The sequence below is a fragment of the Oncorhynchus keta genome, chromosome 9 (genome assembly GCF_023373465.1).
Source record: "Oncorhynchus keta strain PuntledgeMale-10-30-2019 chromosome 9, Oket_V2, whole genome shotgun sequence".
Lineage (NCBI taxonomy): Eukaryota > Metazoa > Chordata > Actinopteri > Salmoniformes > Salmonidae > Oncorhynchus > Oncorhynchus keta.
The window spans coordinates 13,306,904-13,328,055 of NC_068429.1; the positions used below are offsets into that span (position 1 = coordinate 13,306,904).

At 42.6% G+C, this 21,152-nt stretch overlaps 2 protein-coding genes across 2 annotated transcripts in view; one reads left to right on the forward strand and one right to left on the reverse strand.

Annotated features, from left to right (window-relative positions):
- The window catches only part of LOC118387281 (E3 ubiquitin-protein ligase MARCHF3-like), a 441,656-nt gene that overhangs the window by 194,710 nt on the left and 225,794 nt on the right, over window positions 1-21,152 (reverse strand). The gene's annotated exons all lie outside the window — the stretch shown is intronic.
- Window positions 1-21,152, forward strand: part of prrc1 (proline-rich coiled-coil 1) — a 35,989-nt gene that overhangs the window by 8,266 nt on the left and 6,571 nt on the right. The window contains 4 exon segments of the mRNA XM_035775471.2: window positions 4,058-4,206; window positions 9,983-10,085; window positions 15,413-15,576; window positions 17,899-18,002. Coding sequence (XP_035631364.2) covers window positions 4,058-4,206; window positions 9,983-10,085; window positions 15,413-15,576; window positions 17,899-18,002 — 520 coding nt within the window.

The following is a 21,152-nucleotide window of genomic DNA, read 5'->3' on the forward strand; positions in this document are numbered from 1 at the left end:
TATAGTCAAGATGTAGTCAAGGTTATAAATAATAATTTTTATTTGAAATAATTGTGTCCTTCAATCTTTGCTTTTGTCAAAGAATCCTCAATTTTCAGCAATTACAGCCTTGCAGACCTTTGGCATTTTAGTTGTCAATTTGTTGAGGTAATCTGAAGAGATTTCACCCCATGCTTCCTGAAGCACCTCCCACAAGTTGGATTGGCTTGATGGGCAATTCTTACATACTATACGGTCAAGCTGCTCCCACAACAGCTCAGTAAAGGTTGAGATCTGGTGACTCTGCTGGCCACTCCATCATAGACAGAATACCAGCTGACTGCTTCTTCCCTAAATAGTTCTTGCATATTTTAGAGCTGTGCTTTGGGTCATTGTCCTGTTGTAGGAGGAAATTGGCTCCAATTAAGCACCGTCCATAGGGGATGGCATGGCAAATTTGACTGATGGCCTTCTTCAAGATCCCTTTTACCCTGTATAAATCTCCCACTTTACCATCACCAAAGCACCCCCAGACCATCACATTGCCTCCACCATGCTTGACAGATGGCGTCAAGCATTCCTCCAGCATCTTCATTTTTTCTGCGTCTCACAAATGTTCTTCTTTGTGATCCGAAAACCTCAAACTTAGATTCGTCTGTCCTCTGTCCAGTGTCTGTGTTCTTTTGCCCATCTTAATCTTTTCTTTTTATTGGCCAGTCTGAGAGAAGGCTTTTCTTTTTGCAACTCTGCATAGAAGGCTAGCATCCCAGAGTCACCTCTTCACTGTTGACGTTGAGACTGGTGTTTTGCATGTACTATTTAAGGAAGCTGCCAATTGAGGACTTGTGAGGTGTCTGTTTCTCAAACTAGACACTCTAATGTACTTGTCCTCTTGCTCAGTTGTGCACCGCGGCCTCCCACTCTTTCTATTCTGGTTAGGGCCAGTTTGAGCTGTTCTGTGAAGGGAGTAGTACACAGCGTTGTATGAGATCTTCAGTTCCTTGGCAATTTCTCGCATGGAATTACCTTCATTTCTCAGAACAAGAATAGACTGAGTTTCAGAGGAAAGGTCTTTGTTTCTGGCCATTTTGAGCCTGTAATCGAACCCACAAATGCTGACGCTCCAGCTCAAACGGGGTGGCAGGGTTGCCTAGTGGTTAGAGCGTTGGACTAGTAACCGGAAGGTTGCAAGTTCAAATCCCCGAGCTGACAAGGTACAAATCTGTCGTTATGCCCCTGAACAGGCACTGTTCATAGGCCGTCATTGAAAATAAGAATTTGTTCTTAACTGACTTGCTAGTTAAATAAAGGTAAAATAAAATACCCAACTAGTCTAAAGAAGGCCAGTTTTATTGCTTCTTTAATGAGCACAACAGTTTTCAGCTGTGCTAACATAATTGCAAAAGGGTTTTCTAATGATGAATTTGAGTTAGCTAACACAACATGCCATTGGGACACAGGAGGTTGCTGGTAATGGACCTCTGTACACCTATGTCGATATGCCATAAAAAAATCAGCTGTTTCCAGCTACAACAGTCATTTACAACATTAACAATGTCTACATTGTATTTCTGATCAATTTGATGTTATTTTAATGGTCAAAAAAATTGCTTTTCTTTCAAAAACAAGAATTTCTAAGTGACCCCAAATGTTTGAACGGTAGTGTGTCTATGGAAGAGGTTGAGGATTACGAGGCTCCTAGGTTTTGTATTGAAGTCATTGTAGCCAGAGAAGGACGGAAGCTAGCTGTGCTCCGGCTACTCTATGGTGCTACAGTATTGCAAAACAGTGCATTTCTATCCATTATTTGTGGTCCTTCTGTGGCTCAGTTGGTAGAGCATGGCGCTTGTAACGCCAGGGTAGTGGGTTCGATTCCCGGGACCACCCATACGTAGAATGTATGCACACATGACTGTAAGTCGCTTTGGATAAAAGCGTCAGCTAAATGGCATACACTATTTGGTGACATATTTAGTATAGTTTCACTATTTTTATGGAAAGTAATTTGAGGATGGTCCTTTGAGGAGCCTCCACTGGTCAAGTCACTCCGGTTCACACTGACCGTGGCTTGTGCAGAAAGTAGTAAATCAAGTTTTCCAACTCATTTGTCGATAGTACCTGCTAATTTCAGGGTATCAATGTTGAGAAAAGTAGCAGAACGTTTGTAATTCTGGATGGCTAACATTATCTATTTCAAAAATGGCACGGTAGAAAGGACTATCACCACATACTGAGCAGCTCACGTTATAAACAGACGCATGCTACATGGCAGACCAATCCAAACTCATCTCTTGGCATGTCCAGCCCATCCATTATCTCAGCCAATCATGGCTAGCAGGAAGGTTCCTGGCTTTTTCTGTGGCTAAACCAACTAGACTCGTAATTTAACCATTTGTATTTACAGATGGAATACTAGTTTGTTATTAAGGCACATGAACGTTTTTGATAAAGGTATGTTTACAATCAAATGCTTCTCCTGTGAAGTAGTGACGTGTGACATACGCCTAGTTTCCTCAAACTAATCACATTTCTCCCATGCCAAGGTAATCCATACACCTGACAGCATATCAAGTAGCTGATTTAACCATGATTATTACACATTTGCATCTTGTGCTGGGGACAAACAATGTGCAGTTTTGTTACATAAAACAATGCCACAGATGTATCAAGTTGAGGGAGCATGCAATTGGCATGCTGACTGCAGGAATGTCCACCAGAGCTGTTGCCAGAGAATTGAATGTTCATTTCTCAACCATAAGCCACCTCAACGTCGTTTTGAACAGAGTGCCCCATGGTGGGGTTATGGTATGGGCAAGCATAAGTTATGGACATCCACCTCCATCACCTCATGTTTCAGCATGATAATGCACGGCCCCATGTTGCAAGAATCTTTACACAATTCCTGATAGCTGAACATTTCCCAGTTCTTCCATGGCCTGCATCCTCACCAGACATGTCACCTGTTGATTTGATTTGAGCCTGTTTGGGATGCTCTGGTTCAACGTGTACGACAGCGTGTTCCAGTTCCCACCAATATCCAGCAACTTCGCAAAGCCATTAAAGAGTAGTGGGACAATCAACAGCCTGATCAACTCTATGTGAAGGAGATGTCATGCTACATGAGGCAAATGGTGGTTACACCAGATACTGACTGGTTTTCTGATCCACGCCCCTCCCATTTTTTAAAAGATATCTGTGACTAACAGATGCAGATCTGTATTCCCAGTCATGTGAAATTCATAGCTTAGGGCCTAAATTAATTTATTTTAATTGACTGATTTGCTTATAGGGACTAAGTGTGTTATATTTTTGTTCAGTATTTATTTTATATGGTGTTTTGTTTCATTCACACCTGCACTGTTGGAGCACAGAGCTCAACTATTTCACTACACTACAATTTACATGTGACTAATTTTAAAAAATCCAAGCACTTTCACAGAGTGAGTAACATACTACCTCACAAAAAAACGTGGCAATGCGTACAGACACACCCAATGGTTAAACATCACACCGGTGACACATTAAAATGGTTTGAATGTTTGTTTGAGCCAAGGTGTTTGTCTTTGAGGTGGGTGTGGTTTATGTATCTGTTTCTGCTGTTTACTTTGCATGGATAAATGTGTTTACCTAGTGTCTATTCTCTTGATTACATTATTTTGTTACTGTGCAAGTCCACCTGTTTTTGGTTGTCATTCTGTATGCCTATTGGATACAGCATGGGTATTTAAATCCAGGCCTCAAGGTCTGCTTTTGAATTATTTTTTTTCTGACTGATTCCTGTCCTTAATTGGGCAGACCTTGGTGTCCAAGGTCTTAATCAGTCCCTGTTGAGAAGGAAAGGATGAGAACCTGCAGTGTTATTGTTCTCCAGGCCCTGATTTGAATACCACCAGTTTGGCCCCTTATGAACACAATTGTAAGAAAGCAGACCGCAACAGGGGACTACCTGAATGTGTCTGATAAACGCATGTTTTCGTTTTCTGTTGCGAAAACATTTCCTTTTGGTGCCTAATGAACACAACCCTGGTATACAGTACATTATGATGACTGGTAACGGTATTCATGATGTCTCTTCCAGGGGTAGTATCCAACCCAATGGTGCAACAGCCAATGATGTCAGGGGGTCTAGATGCCGGCTCCCCCATCACCTTCCCTGAGGTCGAAAACGAGGACCCCCGCCTCGCCGTAGATGCCAACGCGGGGGGCGGCATTTGGGGTTTCTTCAAGGTACGTCTTTTTCAGTAATTTCGGAAGGGCAGTGGATGTTTTTACACACCTGACACTCTCAAAGTAATGTGAACACACACACAGTAGTGGACATCCGGGTCGTGTTCATTAGGAGAACGTTTTTAAATGTTGTACAAAGGAAATAGGCTTTTCTATTTCACAAGTCCAGGTTGGCCTTCCCTGTTTCAGTCCGTTTTCTTCGGTTTGATGTCTAATGAACAAGACCCAGGCAACACAGCAGGGCTGCCTTTTTAAAAGCAGGAAACGCTCACTAAACTAAAAACAGTACTAATGCTGTGTTTACGTGGTACGAGGAAGATGGCAGGCGACTGGAAGACCGACTAAATAACAACTTTGCTCGCTTTGAGGAAAATACAGTGCCACTGACACGGCCCGCTGCCAAAACCTGCGGACTCTCCTTCATTGCAGCCGACACGAGTAAAGCATTTAAACGTGTTAACCCTCGCAAGGCTGCAGGCCCAGACGGCATCCCCAGCCGCGTCCTCAGAGCATGCGCAGACCAGCTGGCTGGTGTGTTTACGGACATATTCAATCAATCCTTATCCCAGTCTGCTGTTCCCACATGCTTCAAGAGGGCCACCATTGTTCCTTTTCCCAAGAAAGCTAAGGAAACTGAGCTAAATGACTACCGCCCCGTAGCACTCACTTCCGTCATCATGAAATGCTTTGAGAGACTAGTCAAGGACCATATCACCTCCAACCCACCTGACACCCTAGACCCACTGCAATTTGCTTTCCGCCCCAATAGGTCCACAGACAACGCAATCGCAAACAACACTGCACACTGCCCCCACCCATCTATGTGAGAATGCTGTTCATCGACTACAGCTCAGCATTTAACACCATAGTACCCTCCAAACTCGTCATCAAGCTCGAGACCCTGGGTCTCGACCCCGCCCTGTGCAACTGGGTACTGGACTTCCTGACGGGCCGCCCCCAGGTGGTGGGGGTAGGTAAAAAACATCTCCACCCCTTCTGATCCTCAACACTGGGGTCCCATAAGGGTGCGTTCTGAGCCCTCTCCTGTACTCCCTGTTCACCCACGACTGCGTGGCCATGCACGCCTCCAACTCAATCATCAAGTTTGCAGACGAAACTACAGTGGTAGGCTTGATTACCAACAACGACGAGACGGCCTACAGGGAGGAGGTGAGGGCCCTCGAGTGTGGTGTCAGGAAAATAACCTCGCACTCAACGTCAACAAAACAAAGGAGATGATTGTGGACTTCAGGATACAGCAGAGGGAGCACCCCGCTATCTACATCGATGGGACAGTAGAGAGTGGAGAGTGTAGTAAGTTTTAAGTTCCTTGGCGTACACATCACGGACAAACTGAATTGGTCCACCCACACAGACAGCGCGGTGAAGAAGGCGCAGGAGCGCCTCTTCAACCTCAGGAGGCTGAAGAAATTCGGCTTGTCACCAAAAGCACTCAACTTTTACAGATGCACAATCGAGTGCATCCTGTCGGGCTGTATCACCGCCTGGTACGGAAACGGCTTCGTCCTCAACCGTAAGGCTCTCCAGAGGGTAGTGAGGTCTACACAACGCATCACCGGGGGCGAACTACCTGCCCTCCAGGACACCTACACCCCCCGATATCACAGGAAGGCCATAAACGCCTGTTCAGAATGCGAGGTCAGTACAGGTGCATCAAAGCAGGGACCGAGAGACAGAAGCTGTTTTTCAATCTCAAGGCCATCGGACTGTTAAACAGCCACCACTAACATTGAGTGGCTGCTGCCAACATACTGACTCAACTCCAGCCACTTAAATAATTGAAAAATTGGTGTAAAAAATGTATCACTAGCCACTTTAACCAATCCCACTTAATATAATCTTTACATACCTTACATTACTCATCTCATATGTATATACTGTACTCGATACCATCTACTGCATCTTGCCTATGCCGTTCTGTACCATCACTCATTCATATATCTTTATGTACATATTCTTCATCCCTTTACACTTGTGTGTATAAGGTAGTTGTTGTGACATTGTTAGGTTAGATTACTCGTTGGTTATTACTGCAGTGTCAGAACTAGAAGCACAAGCATTTTGCTACACTCGCATTAACATCTGCTAACCATGTGTATGTGACAAATAAAAATTTATTTGAATACATTACCGAAGCGACTGCTGGAACAGTTAATCAAATGGCTACCCTGACTATTTGCACCGGTTCTATATGCACACTCACTGGCCTCTACCTACACATACTACACTGACACTCCAACACACACTGACTTATATTGACACCACTCACACATAAACACTCTTTCACTCTTCACATACACTGCTGCCACTCTGTTTATTATCAATCCTGACTGTCTAGACACTTTTATCCCTACCTTCATGTACATATTACCTCAACTACCTCGTACCCCTTCACATTTGATTCAGTACCAGTACTCCTTGTATAAAGTCTCGTTATTGTTTATTTTATTGAATTACTATTTTCTTGTTCATTTTTGGCACATTTTTCTTACTTTTTAACTCTGCATTGTTGGTTAAGGGCTGGTAAGTAAGCACTTCACGGTAAAGTCTACACCTGTTGTTTTCGGCGCATGTGACATGAGTTCTTTCCTCTTATAAAGCAGAATTGCATAGCGCGTTTCAACCTGATGTTTTAACCTATCAGGCATTCAGATCAATATGTCTTTGCACTGAGTTTCGTAAAACACCTTTCCTGCATATTAAACAGTTCCTTGTCTCTTTGTTCTGTCACAAAAGAGAAAAAACAAGTGAACTTTCCCAGCCTGTTTCCCCAGACACTGACGCCTTTACAACAAAAATCATTCTTTCTCCAATTTGAAATGAGTCGCGTACGAGGTATAATCTGTGTCCGAGGAAACCGACCCCTTCACATTTAACTAAATCTCTTTAAGTCCACTTTATAAAACACTCATGGTCCAAATGTAATTTAGGCTGCTTTTACACAGGCAGCACAATTATTTTGCCTAATTAGATTAGCTATTTTGACAATAATTGGGCAAAAGATCAGAAGTGGGGCTGCCTGTGTTTGTGCCAAAATGGATGCGTTTACACGTCACAACCCCATTTTGTATGATGAACCTTCAGTCAATGTCCTGCCAGAACCGAATCTCCTGTCGCTCAATACGCAACAGCCTGTATTGGGGAAACACTTTCCTGGACGACACCCATAAATTGTCTGCTAATGCTATCAGTGTTGCGTTAGATGACCAGTACGTCTGGTAATATCCAGGGCTGCAGCCCAAAGGGCTCCTTATTCTCTATGGGCCCTGGCCAAATGAAGTGCCTTATTAAGGGAATTGGGTGCCATTTCAGGTCTTCTTCCTCCTATTCATCTGGCTGGCTGGCTGGCAAGGAGGACTGTGGTATGCCTCAGACAGTTAGGGAGACAGTTGGGATCAGGAGCACAGCTTGTCTGATAATAAGTCCTAATTGTATTCATCCAGTCTCTACTGGGAATAAGGCATGTGGTATCTATCCAGCAGGGTTTCTGTTGCGCCGTACATTTGACCGGCAACGTTTTAATTTACCAGACATTTTGAGAAATCTGCCGGACCCATATTCATTGGGTGTGTAACCTGATTTTGGTTTTCACCCACGGGGCTCAGAATCACAGATCACGTTTAGATTATGGTAATTATATTAACAGAACATGCAACTATTTGCAGTCCTTCAAGCTGAATTCTGATGTGCACTTTGAACATGTTTGAACTGTCCACGTTTACTTTTCCTCAGCCAACAAGATGAGTAATGAACAGCAATATATATATATATATATATATAGGGTGGGGAAAACAAGTATTTATATATTTTATACATACACAGTGGGGAAAATCAAGTATTTGATACACTGAAAATCCGATTTTGTAAGGTTTTCCTACATACAAAGCATGTAGAGGTCTTCTTGGGTATGATGCTACAAGCTTTTTTATCATAGATACACTTCAACTGTAAGAGACCTGTTCAATCAGGTTCAAGTCTGGGCTCTGGCTGGGCCACTCAAGGACATTGAGACCTGTCCCGAAGTCACACCTGCGTTGTCTTGGCTGTGTGCTTAGGGTCGTAGTCCTGTTAGAAGGTGAACCTTTGCCCCTGTCTGAGCACTCTGGAGCAGGTTTTCGATCCTGACTAATCTCCCAGTCCCTGCTGCTGAAAAACATCCCCACAGCATGATGCTGCCACCACCATATTTCACCGTAGGTATGGTATTGGCCAGGTGATGAGTGGTGCCTGGTTTCCTCCAGACGTGAAGCTTGGCATTCAGGCCAACGAGGTCAATCTTGGTTTCATCAGACCAGAGAATCTTGTTTCTCATGTTCTGAGAGTCCTTTAGGTGCATTTTGGCAAACTCCAAGCGGGCTGTCACGTACCTTACTGAGGAGTGGCTTCCGTCTGGCCGCTCTACCATAAAGGCCTGATTTGTTGAGTGCTGCAGAGATGGTTGTCATTCTGGAAGGTTCTCCCATCTCCACAGAGGAACTCCGGAGCTCTTGTCAGAGTGACGGGTTGTTGGTCACCTCCCTGACCAAGGCCCTTCTCCCCTGATTGCTCAGTTTGGCCGGGCGGCCAGCTCTAGGAAGAGTCTTGGTGGTTCCAAACTTTTTCCATTTAAGAATGATTGAGGTAACTGTGTTCTTTGGGACCTTCAATGCTGCAGACATTTTTTTGGTACCTTTCCCCAGATCTGTGCCTCGACACAATCCTGTCTCAACGCTCTACGGACAATCCCTTTGACCTCATGGGTTGGTTTTTGCTCTGACCTGAATGTCAACTGTTGGACCCTTTCATATAGACAGGTGTGTGCCTTTCCAAATCACGTCTAATCAATTGAATTTACCACAAGTGGAAACATCGATGGAAACAGGATGCACCTGAGCTCAAGTTCGAGTCTCATAGCACAGGGTCTGAATACCTATGTAAGTAAGGTATTTCTATTTTTTATTTTGAATAATTATCAAAAATGACAATCTGTTTTCGCTTTGTCCATATGGGTTATTGTGTGCATAGGTTGAGGATTTAAAAAAAAATGTAATCCCTTTCAGAAAAAAGCTGTAACGTAACAAAATGTGTATAAAGTGAAGGGGTCTGAATACTTTAAGAATGCACTGTATTGTACACGCTCGCCAATTTAATTCCACAAAATTATACAAATGAACCTGTAGACCGATAAGCATGACCAGTCGAATGTATTTACATCGACTGGTTTTTACATCAACTAATAGGCTAAAAGGCATTATCCCGGATAATTGGCCACTTCCAAATTTATCATCTTTTTTTTATCGGCCAAATCCCCGGCTTTGACTGGCTAACGGAAACCCTGCCATCCAGTCTTGTTTGGGATTACATGCACATTGCGCTCTGGCAGGTAGTCGGGCAGGCAGGCACAAACTGTTGGTTCAACAATTGGAACTGTTCAGGGTTCCCTCCACTTTGTTTTGTCCTGAAACCACCCCTGGTGTACGGACTCATGAGTGATGGTGTGTTTTTATTCAGTTACATTAGAATGCTTTTGAAACAACTGAGATACAGAGTAAAGTAAAAAAAAAGGTACTTCGAAACAGTCTCTTAGCCTAACTTAATTTCCTTCAAACATTGTACCACCTGTAAAAGTAATGAGCTATGATACTAATTAGCTTGGGTCATTAGCGCATTCATTGTCACACAAATTAACATAACGTTTTATTTCAACCAGTCAGTTCAGGGATGCAAATGACATCCAGCCTTAGAACATGTTTTAACTGTGTGTGTCCATCCTCAGGGCGTGGCAGGTAACCACATGGTAAAGACGGTCCTGGATAAGACCAAGCACTCAGTGGAATCCATGATCACCACTCTGGACCCGGGCATGGCTCCATACATCAGTAAGTCAACACCATTTATCATTCATTTAACAGTGGTGGAACTAGGGTTGGGGTTAATCAATTCAGGAACTGAAATTCCAATTTAGTAAATGGAAGATAAAAGCAATTTTTTTTCAATGACTTCTCAATAAACCGAAAAGGAGAAGCTTTTTTTTCTTCTTTTCCCCCCCAAAAAAATCACTTCCTGAATTGAGACTTATATTTTAATTGAGCCCAACCCAGTTGAAAACTCACTAGCTAGCCAATGCTTACATCAATCCCTTGCTTTGAAATCCATTACAGGAATTATACAAGCGCACACTTTGGGGAGAAGGGTGGGGGATTGGGATGAAGCTTATCCATTGTCGCCCTATATCTGCAAGCCAATGGGTGCGTCCCAAGTCACACCCTATTCCTATGGGCCCTGGACAAAAGTTGTGCACTATGTAGGGAATAGGGTGCCATTTGGGATGCAAACTATGTGTGCTGTTGCCAGAATGTTTTTTATTTAACTAGTCAAGTCAGTTAAGAACCAATTCTTATTTACAATGACATCCTACACCGGCCAAACCCCGATGCCGCTGGGCCAATTGTGCACCGTCCTATGGGACTCCCAATCACTACCAGGTTAAAATCACAGAAATGCTCCTCCTCTAAATAAGAACTTGCCACTGACTTAAGTCTAAACGTTCCTTGCAGGACGTACAGGATAAAATTGCTTATTGAGTCTCTCGATTTTCAAACTCGTCTTGGGCTAGCATGCACTCTCCATCATGGATATAGCGAATCGATAATGGGTGACTGTTTTAAACTACATTTTCTTTCTTTTGACCTTGTACTACATGAAATATAATCCCTCAACTGTTTTTCTTTAAAGCCTGGTGCTGTAAACCCAGTGGTGTAAATTACTTAAGCTAAAACACTTTAAAGTACTACTTAAGTAGTTTTTGGGGGGCATCTACTTTTACTATTTATATGTTTTACTACTTTTACTTTACCACATTCCGAAAGAAAATAATGTACTTTTTACTCCATACATTTTCCCTGACACACAAAAGTACTCGTTACATTTTGAATGCTTAGCAGGATAGGAAAATGGTCAAATTCTCACGTACTTGTCCCTGGTCATCCTTGACTACCTCTGATCTGGCGGACTCACTAAACAAACATGCTTCGTTTATAAATTATGTTTGAGTGTTGGTGTGTCCCTGGTTATCTGTAAAATAACTACAGTGGGGCAAAAAAGTATTTAGTCAGCCACCAATTGTGCAAGTTCTCCCACTTTAAAAATTTGAGAGGCCTTTAATTTATCATAGGTACACTTCAACTATGACAGACAAATAAGATTTAAAAATCCAGAAAATCACATTGTAGGATTTTTAATGAATTTATTTGCAAATTATGGTGAAAACAAGTATTTGGTCAATAACAAAAGTTTATCTCAATACTTTGTTATATACCCTTTGTTGGCAATGACAGAGGTCAAGTCTTCAAGGTTTTCACACACTGTTGTTGGAATTTTGGCCCATTCCTCCATGCAGATCTCCTCTAGAGCAGTGATGTTTTGGGGCTGTTGCTGGGCAACACGGACTTTCAACTCCCTCCAAAGATTTTCTATGGGGTTGAGATCTGGAGACTGGCTAGGCCACTCCAGGACCTTGAAATGCTTCTAACGAAGCCACTCCTTCGTTGCCCGGGCGGTGTGTTTGGGATCATTGTCATGCTAAAAGACCCAGCCACGTTTCATCGTCAATGCCCTTGCTGATGGAAGGAGGTTTTCACTCAAAATCTCACAATACATGGCCCCATTCATTCTTTCCTTTACACGGATCAGTCGTCCTGGTCCCTTTGCAGAAAAACAGCCCCAAAGCATGATGTTTCCACCTCCATGCTTCACAATAGGTATGGTGTTCTTTGGATGCAACTAAGCATTCTTTGTCCTGCAAGCACGACGAGTTGAGTTTTTACCAAAAAGTTCTATTTTGGTTTCATCTGACCATATGACATTCTCCCAATCTTCTTCTGGATCAAATGCTCTCTAGCAAACTTCAGACGGCCCTGGACATGTACTGGCTTAAGCAAGGGGACACGTCGGGCACTGCAGGATTTGAGTCCCTGGCGGCGTAGTGTGTTACTGATGGTAGGCTTTGTTACTTTGGTCCCAGCTCTCTGCAGGTCATTCACTAGGTCCCCTCGTATGGTTCTGGGATTTTTGCTCACCGTTCTTGTGATCATTTTGACCCCACGGGGTGCGATCTCTTGCGTGGAGCCCCAGATCGAGGGAGATTATCAGTGGTCTTGTATGTCTTCCATTTCCTAATAATTGCCCCCACAGTTGATTTCTTCAAACCAAGCTGCTTACCTATTGCAGATTCAGTCTTCCCAGCCTGGTGCAGGTCTACAATTTTGTTTCTGGTGTCCTTTGACAGCTCTTTGGTCTTGGCCATAGTGGAGTTTGGAGTGTGACTGTTTGAGGTTGTGGACAGGTGTCTTTTTACACTGATAACAAGTTCAAACAGGTTCCATTAATACAGGTAACGAGTGGAGGACAGAGGAGCCTCTTAAGAAGTTACAGGTCTGTGAGAGCCAGAAATCTTGCTTGTTTGTTGGTGACCAAATACTTATTTTCCACCATAATTTGCAAATAAATTCATTAAAAATCCTACAATGTGATTTTCTGGATATTCTTTTTCTCATTTTGTCTGTCATAGTTGAAGTGTACCTATGATGAAAATTACAGGCCTCATCTTTTTTAAGTGGGAGAACTTGCACAATTGGTGGCTGACTAAATACTTTTTTGCCCCACTTTCCCTTCTGTTTGCTTTATGTAAGGAATTTGAAATGTTGTATACTTTTACTTTTGATACTTAAGTACATTTTTTAAATTACATTTATTTTTGATACTTGCATATATTTAAAACCAATTACTTTTAGAATTTTACTCTAGTAGTATTTCACTTTTACTTTAGTAATTTTCTATTAAGGTATCTTTTACTCTTACAATTGGTTACTTTTTCCACCACTGCTGTAAACCCACTGGGTGTGCAGTCCTTTCTTTCCAGCTTTAACATTCATTGTTAAATGTTATCATTTCAGTCAGGTTGTACCCACAGATGTAGCCTTTTGAATATTATTATAGATAATAATGCATCTTCCAATTGCAACATCTGCCTATGCCCACACATGTCAAGGAAATAGTTTATTTTTAATACCCTCAAACACAGTTGGGCATACGCTAACTAATTTCAAAATAGGCCATTATCACTGTCAATCGTGATTTTATTATTTTTTTCTGATGTTTTTCCAGTCAAACTGCATGCAAACTATAAGCCTTTCTTATGTGTTTTCTGTTGAAATCAAAGCATTTCCTGCGGAGCGCACTGTTGTGTTTTGGCCTCATGAGGAAAAAATGTTTACTGTCCAGCTTCAGATAAGAAATGACTGAGGTGGTGTTTTTGGTTTAACATATTATAGGCAAACTGTGCTACAGTAGGTCCTATATTCTATTTGGGTTTGTTATGTTAAGTACGAATGAATCATTAGGCTATGTGATCTTGCAAGACATTGATTCAGCTTTTATCTAACTTGACTAAACCAGCATCAAGTCTTCTATTTGTAGCTAGTGATGAGTAGGACTATTAGGCAACAGATCTTGAGTTATTTTATGCGTTTTGAGCGCTTCTCTAATCCTGGTGCTGTAAGGACAGCAACGTAACCAAGTGGTCATCGTTCTGGGTTCCACTGTATTTTTAATGAACATTAAGGCAGCCGTAGTGAATTTGGATTTGGTTCATGTGATGGATCAGTTTGTCTGCATATGCAATAGAGGTGTAAGCTAAGCAATCGGACAGTAGGGCGAATTCAAGTACGTCGTACAAGAGTTCCAAGTCCGTAACAAACTGTTTTGAGGACAGCTGTTTGAGCAAACCCTCATAGAGTTTTCTGTCTGTGGCTGTTCTGGTTACGTCTGCACAAGCCTGTAGTTATTCATCATTCACTCCACCACCAGAGTGAGAGAAGATGAATAAACCACTATTTACCTCTAGGCTGCTACAGCCTACATATTTATTTAGTTTGTCATTCCATTGTTTTCATGGAAGGTTTGTGGTAATTATAATTTATCAAAATACATTTTCCAGAAGTACACTATATATACAAAAGTATGTGGACACCCCTTCAAATTTGTAGATTTGGCTATTTCAGCCACACCAAATGCTGAGATGCGTGTAAAATCGAGCACAGTCATGCAATCTCCGTAGACAAATATTGGCAGTAAAATGGCATCACTGAAGAACTTTGACTTATAAGTCAGTTCGTCAAATTTCTCCTCTGCTAGAGCTTCCCCGGACAACTTAGTGCTGTTATTGTGAAATGGAAACGTTAGGAGCAACAACGACTCAGGCGCGAAGTAGTAGGCCTCACAAGCTCACAGAACGGGACCTGCTGAAGCGTGTAGCACGTAAAAATGGTCTGTCCTTGGTTGCAACACTCACTATCAAGTTCCAAACTGCCTCTGGAAGCAGCATCAGCACAATAACTCTTCATTGGGAGCTTCATGAAATGAGTTTCCATGGCCGAGCAGCCGCACACAGGCCTAAGATCACCATGCGCAAAGCCAAGTGTCGGCAGGAGTGGTGTAAATTTCGGCGCCAATGGACTTTTATTTTTCATGGCTCTAGCTAGGCCCCTTAGTTCCAGTGAAGGGAACTCATATCTGGGTCGTCTCAAATTGGGGGAAAAAAGTGAGGTCCTCCCGCTACGGCTGCATTACATCCCTGGTTAACAGTTAAATCAGGTGGTGTTCATTCTGATGCACCAAAAGACCAAGTCTAAACACTGAGTCTCCAGGTTCAGGATTGGATGAGCCCTGCCTTTAAAATGTACCAGCTCTCTTTTTCTATTGAGATATCCTGGCAAACAGGCAGCGGTACAATGATCCGGGCAAGTCAACCTTGAGACACAAACAGGCATGATTTAACAATATAGGCTACACACATTGGCATCAGCGACTCAATTGCATTTTCAGCAGTTGAATACAGAGTGAGAGTTCTCAGTGGAATGTCTGTCAATCTGATGGAAACATTTCTCTGGACTATCAATGGTTTCAGGGGTATAGGGCTCATAGAATATAGAATGAATTAGAATGAATAAAAATAAAAGATTGGGAGGATTGACGTAGAGAAGTTAATGGAGGCAGGAACCCAGGCAGGAATTTGTTGTATGGGGTAGGGTTAGGGGAAAGGTGTTGTCTTGGTAAATAAAGTCTGGTCCACCACTTTGCACATTGTGGGCGGAAGTGTCTGGGAATGAGATTATTCCTGTAACTGTGTCTGTTTTTTTTTTTTAAGAGTCGGGCGGGGACTTGGACATCGTGGTGACATCAGACAAAGAGGTGAAGGTGGGGGCAGTGAGAGATGCCTTCCAAGAGGTGTTTGGCATGGCCATGGTGACCGGGGAGGCAGGCCAGTCCAACATCGCCCCGCAGCCCGTTGGCTACGCAGCCGGAGTCAAGGTCAGCTGTCTATCACGTTCCCAATATCTCAGACACTGGTGTTCATTTATGTATTAGTGCTAATGAAGATATATATATATATATATATGCGCACATACAGTGTATGTAGACTATATTTAAAACATGTTTTTGCTCTGTTTTTTAAATATATTTTTTTATCCCTCTTCTGTCACACCTATTTACTGACATCATTAGTATTAAAATTCTAGCAACAATGTAGCAAATGTGTTCATGTAGAAAGGATACCCTTAGACTGTGAATGTGCTGCCATGTAATAGGACACCAGTAGTCACTGACAGCGATAAGATTATATTCTGCTACAACTGGGGTCAGGCCATAAAATAAACGTTTTGGTCTACCAACCATTGTGGCTGGTAGATTTTAAAATCTACCAGCCACTCAAATTATTATTTTTTACCAGCAAAAATATTTTTTCCCAGCTAAAATTAAACCAACAAAACACAAAAAAAGATGAGCATGCTTTGTAATGTTTCTATAAAACAAAATGTATTACTGTATTACTGGTAAGAAGTAATGTGGTATGTTGTAGTAACGTCACTAGTCATGTTTGTGCCTGTGGGATTTGAGTCTAACGAGTAGAAAGTGTTGTCTTCCCTACCCGTTGAATTGAAACATGGAAAAACAACCTAGTGAACAAAACTAAGTCTCCTTTGCTTCAAGAAAATGAGCACTTCTAAAACTGAATCTTTCACTCAGCTCTTCACTCATCCCCCAGGCAGGCGGTGTTGCTGCGTGAGGTACGATAGGCTATAGGATTCGTAGTTATTTGACTTGGTGATATACGTTTTACCAGCTGAGACAAAAAACAGAAGAAATACTTTGAAAACAGCAGTTACACATTGGGATATAATTTTTGCGCAAGTTGGCTGTACCTGCACCAAAAACTCCAGTATTTTTCAATCATAGCTTGTTCTCCATCTAGTTTTTAATTAGGAAGCCCATTTGTTTTCAAACGTTATTTCAATGACTGATCAACTTTTCTCATGGCTCTCTCTTCTCCCTCTGCAGCAGACATATGGTGAGCAATATGTTTGGACCATGGAATCACAAGGAAATTAGTGTTTAATCGAAATAGAAATCGTATCTTGAGGTCCCTGGCAATTCCCAGCCCTAGTGTGTGTTTTAACAAACAGGTAGCCATTGGTCTTAAAGGCTATCCTCACACACCTGTTCTCTATGGAAACAGATGGTGTTTGTGTGCAATTCTATTTAGGCAGCAATGCATCATCCTCTCAGTGAAGGAAACTCTGGTTTACATACAGTGCCATGTAAAGCACTGCAGACCCAGACTGACAAATGCTGTTATACTGCAGGAACAAGCTTTGTATTGAAAATGCCTTGATCTCATTCTAGTGCATGCGGTAAACACTCGGATCAGTGTTAAGTCATCCAGAGAAGCGGTTTGTGTGTATGCCTGTGTTCAAGAGATGGTGTGTGTGCATTTCCTTTTGATTCTCAAATGTCTCACCACAAGAGATGTTAGGCACCAGGCTGGATGGTGGCGGGCAACGTGAGTGTGTGGTCTGACTTGCTCATATCCAGCGATGGGTGTCTTCCACTTGTTGGCGCAAAACCGTTTTGTTACAGCTTAATGCTGGGGGCGGCAGGGTAGCCTAGTGGTTAGAGCGTTGGACTAGTAACCGGAAGGTTGCAAGTTCAAGTCCCCGAGCTGACAAGGTACAAATCTCTCGTTCTGCCCCTGAACAGGCAGTTAACCCACTGTTCCTAGGCAGTCATTGAAAATAAGAATTTGTTCTTAACTGACTTGCTAGTTAAATAAAGGTAAAATAAAAAAAATGTATAAAATGCTAGAGTTAAGTCGTGCTCTTCACTGCTAATTTTGCACATCTGTCTAACCTTTTTACAAACCGCACAGAGGAGTAATTTACTGCTGGCTCATTATCTATAGGGCACTAAAAGCCTAGACAGGCGGAAATCTAGTTTCCTCTGGTTAGGCTTTAAAGATCCTATCACGCTATCTTAGACATATAGGCTGTGAGAACCGGCTAGAACCTGTTCTCATTTGTTTTCTTTTTCTAAGGAAGGGGAGCCAATTACCCCTTATCTCTTTTATAAGCTTTCCTCCCCTTTGGAGGGGTAAGCATCTCTTTGTGTAGATGAAGTATGTAAAGACTGATTGTAAAATCTTAGATATCCACTCCGGTATATGGTGAGAATTCCTTTTCTGTATGTCCTGGAAGTTACTCTCCGGGTTCTTCCTGAGGGAGTGATCTTCAAATAAACATCTTTATTATTGATACATTAGTTCTGCCTGATTCTGAGGTGTGTCTGTCTCCACAGGGTGCCCAGGAGCGCATCGACAGCCTGCGGCGGGCGGGCGTCATCCACGAGAAGCAGCCCGTGGTCTCTGTGGAGAACTTCATCGCCGAGCTTTTCCCCGACAAGTAAGCACATCAGGAGAAAAGACCCCTTAAATCTCAAATCCCCTGTACACACACATTTCACACACATGCATTTCATACATTCACTTTCATACACCCTCATTCACGCACACATATACACACACACACACACCCTCTCACACTCACTCATTTCACTGTACACACTCACAGCATTCCACACACACACACATCGCCAGCTGCCTCCTATGTAAGAACATGTTCGAATGACCAAGTTAGCGGTTTTCTCATTTTAATCTCCCTTGTTACACACTTGTGCAACTCTCTCAAACAGCCTGCTTATCTCCCCTCATATATACCATTGGGTCCAAAAACCTCATCATAGATAATGAATGCTGTTTCGTAAGCTTTCTCATTATCCCTTTTAAAATGGATTATAATTTTGGAATGGTTTGAAATGAATGTTTACGCCAAGGATTACAGCAATCGATGAGTAATGAGATGGAAATTATGTTTCATATGTGAATTTGAATATTCTATCTGTGTGCACCTCCTAATAATTATTTACTTTATTAAGCTGTATTTGTTTATTTCTTTCTGAAATGCTGATTCTGACCTCTTCCAAAAGCATTTCATTTGTTTAATTACAATATCAAAGATTATGTTTAAGATGATAGATTTACAGAAAATGTGTATATTTATATTAACCTTGATTTAAACAGGGAGTCACATTGAAAGTAAACTCTTTTACAAGAGAGCCTTGTATACGTTTACAAATAAAACCCAATACATAAATGAAGCACAACAGCCCTACATAATCATTCCAAATAAAACACACTATAAAAAACACAATACGCAACAGTAAACAGAGTTAAGAAATGCAATGTCATTCTGTAACATAAGTCTCCAATCAATCATTTTAAATGCCTGAAAGATCTACACATGAGGGGCAAAAGTAAAATCAGATTTTCCTAATTCTGTGGAGACTAAAAGGATCTCCGGAGTTATCCATCCCTGAGAACGGGTTTGGTCATTTCTACGTCTAAATTGAATCAATGACGTTACGTACAGAGGAAGTTTCTGCAAGACTGCTTTGTAAATAAATAAGAGTGCAGCTCTTTTCTTAGAGGTCCATCCCACATTTTTGTAAATAAGACGATGGGTCCTAAAACTGTCCCCAGTGATAAAATGTATTGCTGAATGGAATAATGGTTTCAAAACAGAGGTTACCGCATGCATATAAAGTCACCATAGTCTACTACAGGGAGCAGCGTGGTTTAAACAGAGGCTACCGCATGAATATAAAGTCACCATAGTCTACTACAGGGAGCAGCATGGTTTAAACAGAGCCTACCGCATGCATATAAAGTCACCATAGTCTACTACAGGGAGCAGCATGGTTTAAACAGAGCCTACCGCATGCATATAAAGTCACCATAGTCTACTACAGGGAGCAGCATGGTTTAAACAGAGGCTACCGCATGCATATAAAGTCACCATAGTCTACTACAGGGAGCAGCATGGTTTAAACAGAGGCTACCGCATGCATATAAAGTCACCATAGTCTACTACAGGGAGCAGCATGGTTTAAACAGAGGCTACCGCATGCATATAAAGTCACCATAGTCTACTACAGGGAGCAGCATGGTTTAAAGTCACCATAGTCTACATATAAAGTCACCATAGGGAGCAGCATGGTTTAAACAGAGTAACCATAGCTACAGGGAGCAGCATGGTTTAAACAGAGGCTACCGCATGCATATAAAGTCACCATAGTCTACTACAGGGAGCAGTGTGTTTAAACAGAGGCTGGAGTTAAAGTTAAATAATAGATTTCAGCTTCTTTGTAAAGTTTTCAATGTGTGTTTCAAAAGACAATTTCTCATCATTCCAGATACCCAAGTACTTAGTGCAAATACGCAACTCCTCAGGATCAACATTACGAGACCTAGGGAAAATAATAAACTTGGTTTTATTTGCAGTTAACAGTAATTTAAGCTCTAAGGGATTTTGGGGGGAGATTAAGTCGGAATCATGCTGAAGATCACGAATGGCCTGCTGCACTGAAGAGGCACAGGAATAAATAACTGTCATCTACGTAGAGATGCAATTTACATTTAAGTCATTTAGCAGACGCTCTTATCCAGAGCGACTTACAAATTGGTGCATTCACCTTATGACATCCAGTGGAACAGCCACTTTACAATAGTGCATCTAAATCTTTTAAGGGGGGTGAGAAGGATTACTTTATCCTATCCTATGTATTCCTTAAAGAGGTGGGGTTTCAGGTGTCTCCGGAAGGTGGTGATTGACTCCGCTGTCCTGGCGTCGTGAGGGAGTTTGTTCCACCATTGGGGGCCAGAGCAGCGAACAGTTTTGACTGGGCTGAGCGGGAACTGTACTTCCTCAGTGGTAGGGAGGCGAGCAGGCCAGAGGTGGATGAACGCAGTGCCCTTGTTTGGGTGTAGGGCCTGATCAGAGCCTGGAGGTACTGAGGTGCCGTTCCCCTCACAGCTCCGTAGGCAAGCACCATGGTCTTGTAGCGGATGCGAGCTTCAACTGGAAGCCAGTGGAGAGAGCGGAGGAGCGGGGTGACGTGAGAGAACTTGGGAAGGTTGAACACCAGACGGGCTACGGCGTTCTGGATGAGTTGTAGGGGTTTAATGGCACAGGCAGGGAGCCCAGCCAACAGCGAGTTGCAGTAATCCAGATGGGAGATGACTGGATTAGTGCCTGGATTAGGACCTGCGCCGCTTCCTGTGTGAGGCAGGGTCGTACTCTGCGGATGTTGTAGAGCATGAACCTACAGGAATGGGCCACCGCCTTGATGTTAGTTGAGAACGACAGGGTGTTGTCCAGGATCACGCCAAGGTTCTTAGCGCTCTGGGAGGAGGACACAATGGAGTTGTCAACCGTGATGGCGAGATCATGGAACGGGCAGTCCTTCCCGGGAGGAAGAGCAGCTCCGTCTTGCCGAGGTTCAGCTTGAGGTGGTGATCCGTCATCCACACTGATATGTCTGCCAGACATGCAGAGATGCGATTCGCCACCTGGTCATCAGAAGGGGGAAAGGAGAAGATTAATTGTGTGTCGTCTGCATAGCAATGATAGGAGAGACCATGTGAGGTTATGACAGAGCCAAGTGACTTGGTGTATAGCGAGAATGTAAATGTAAGGAGAGGGCCTAGAACAGAG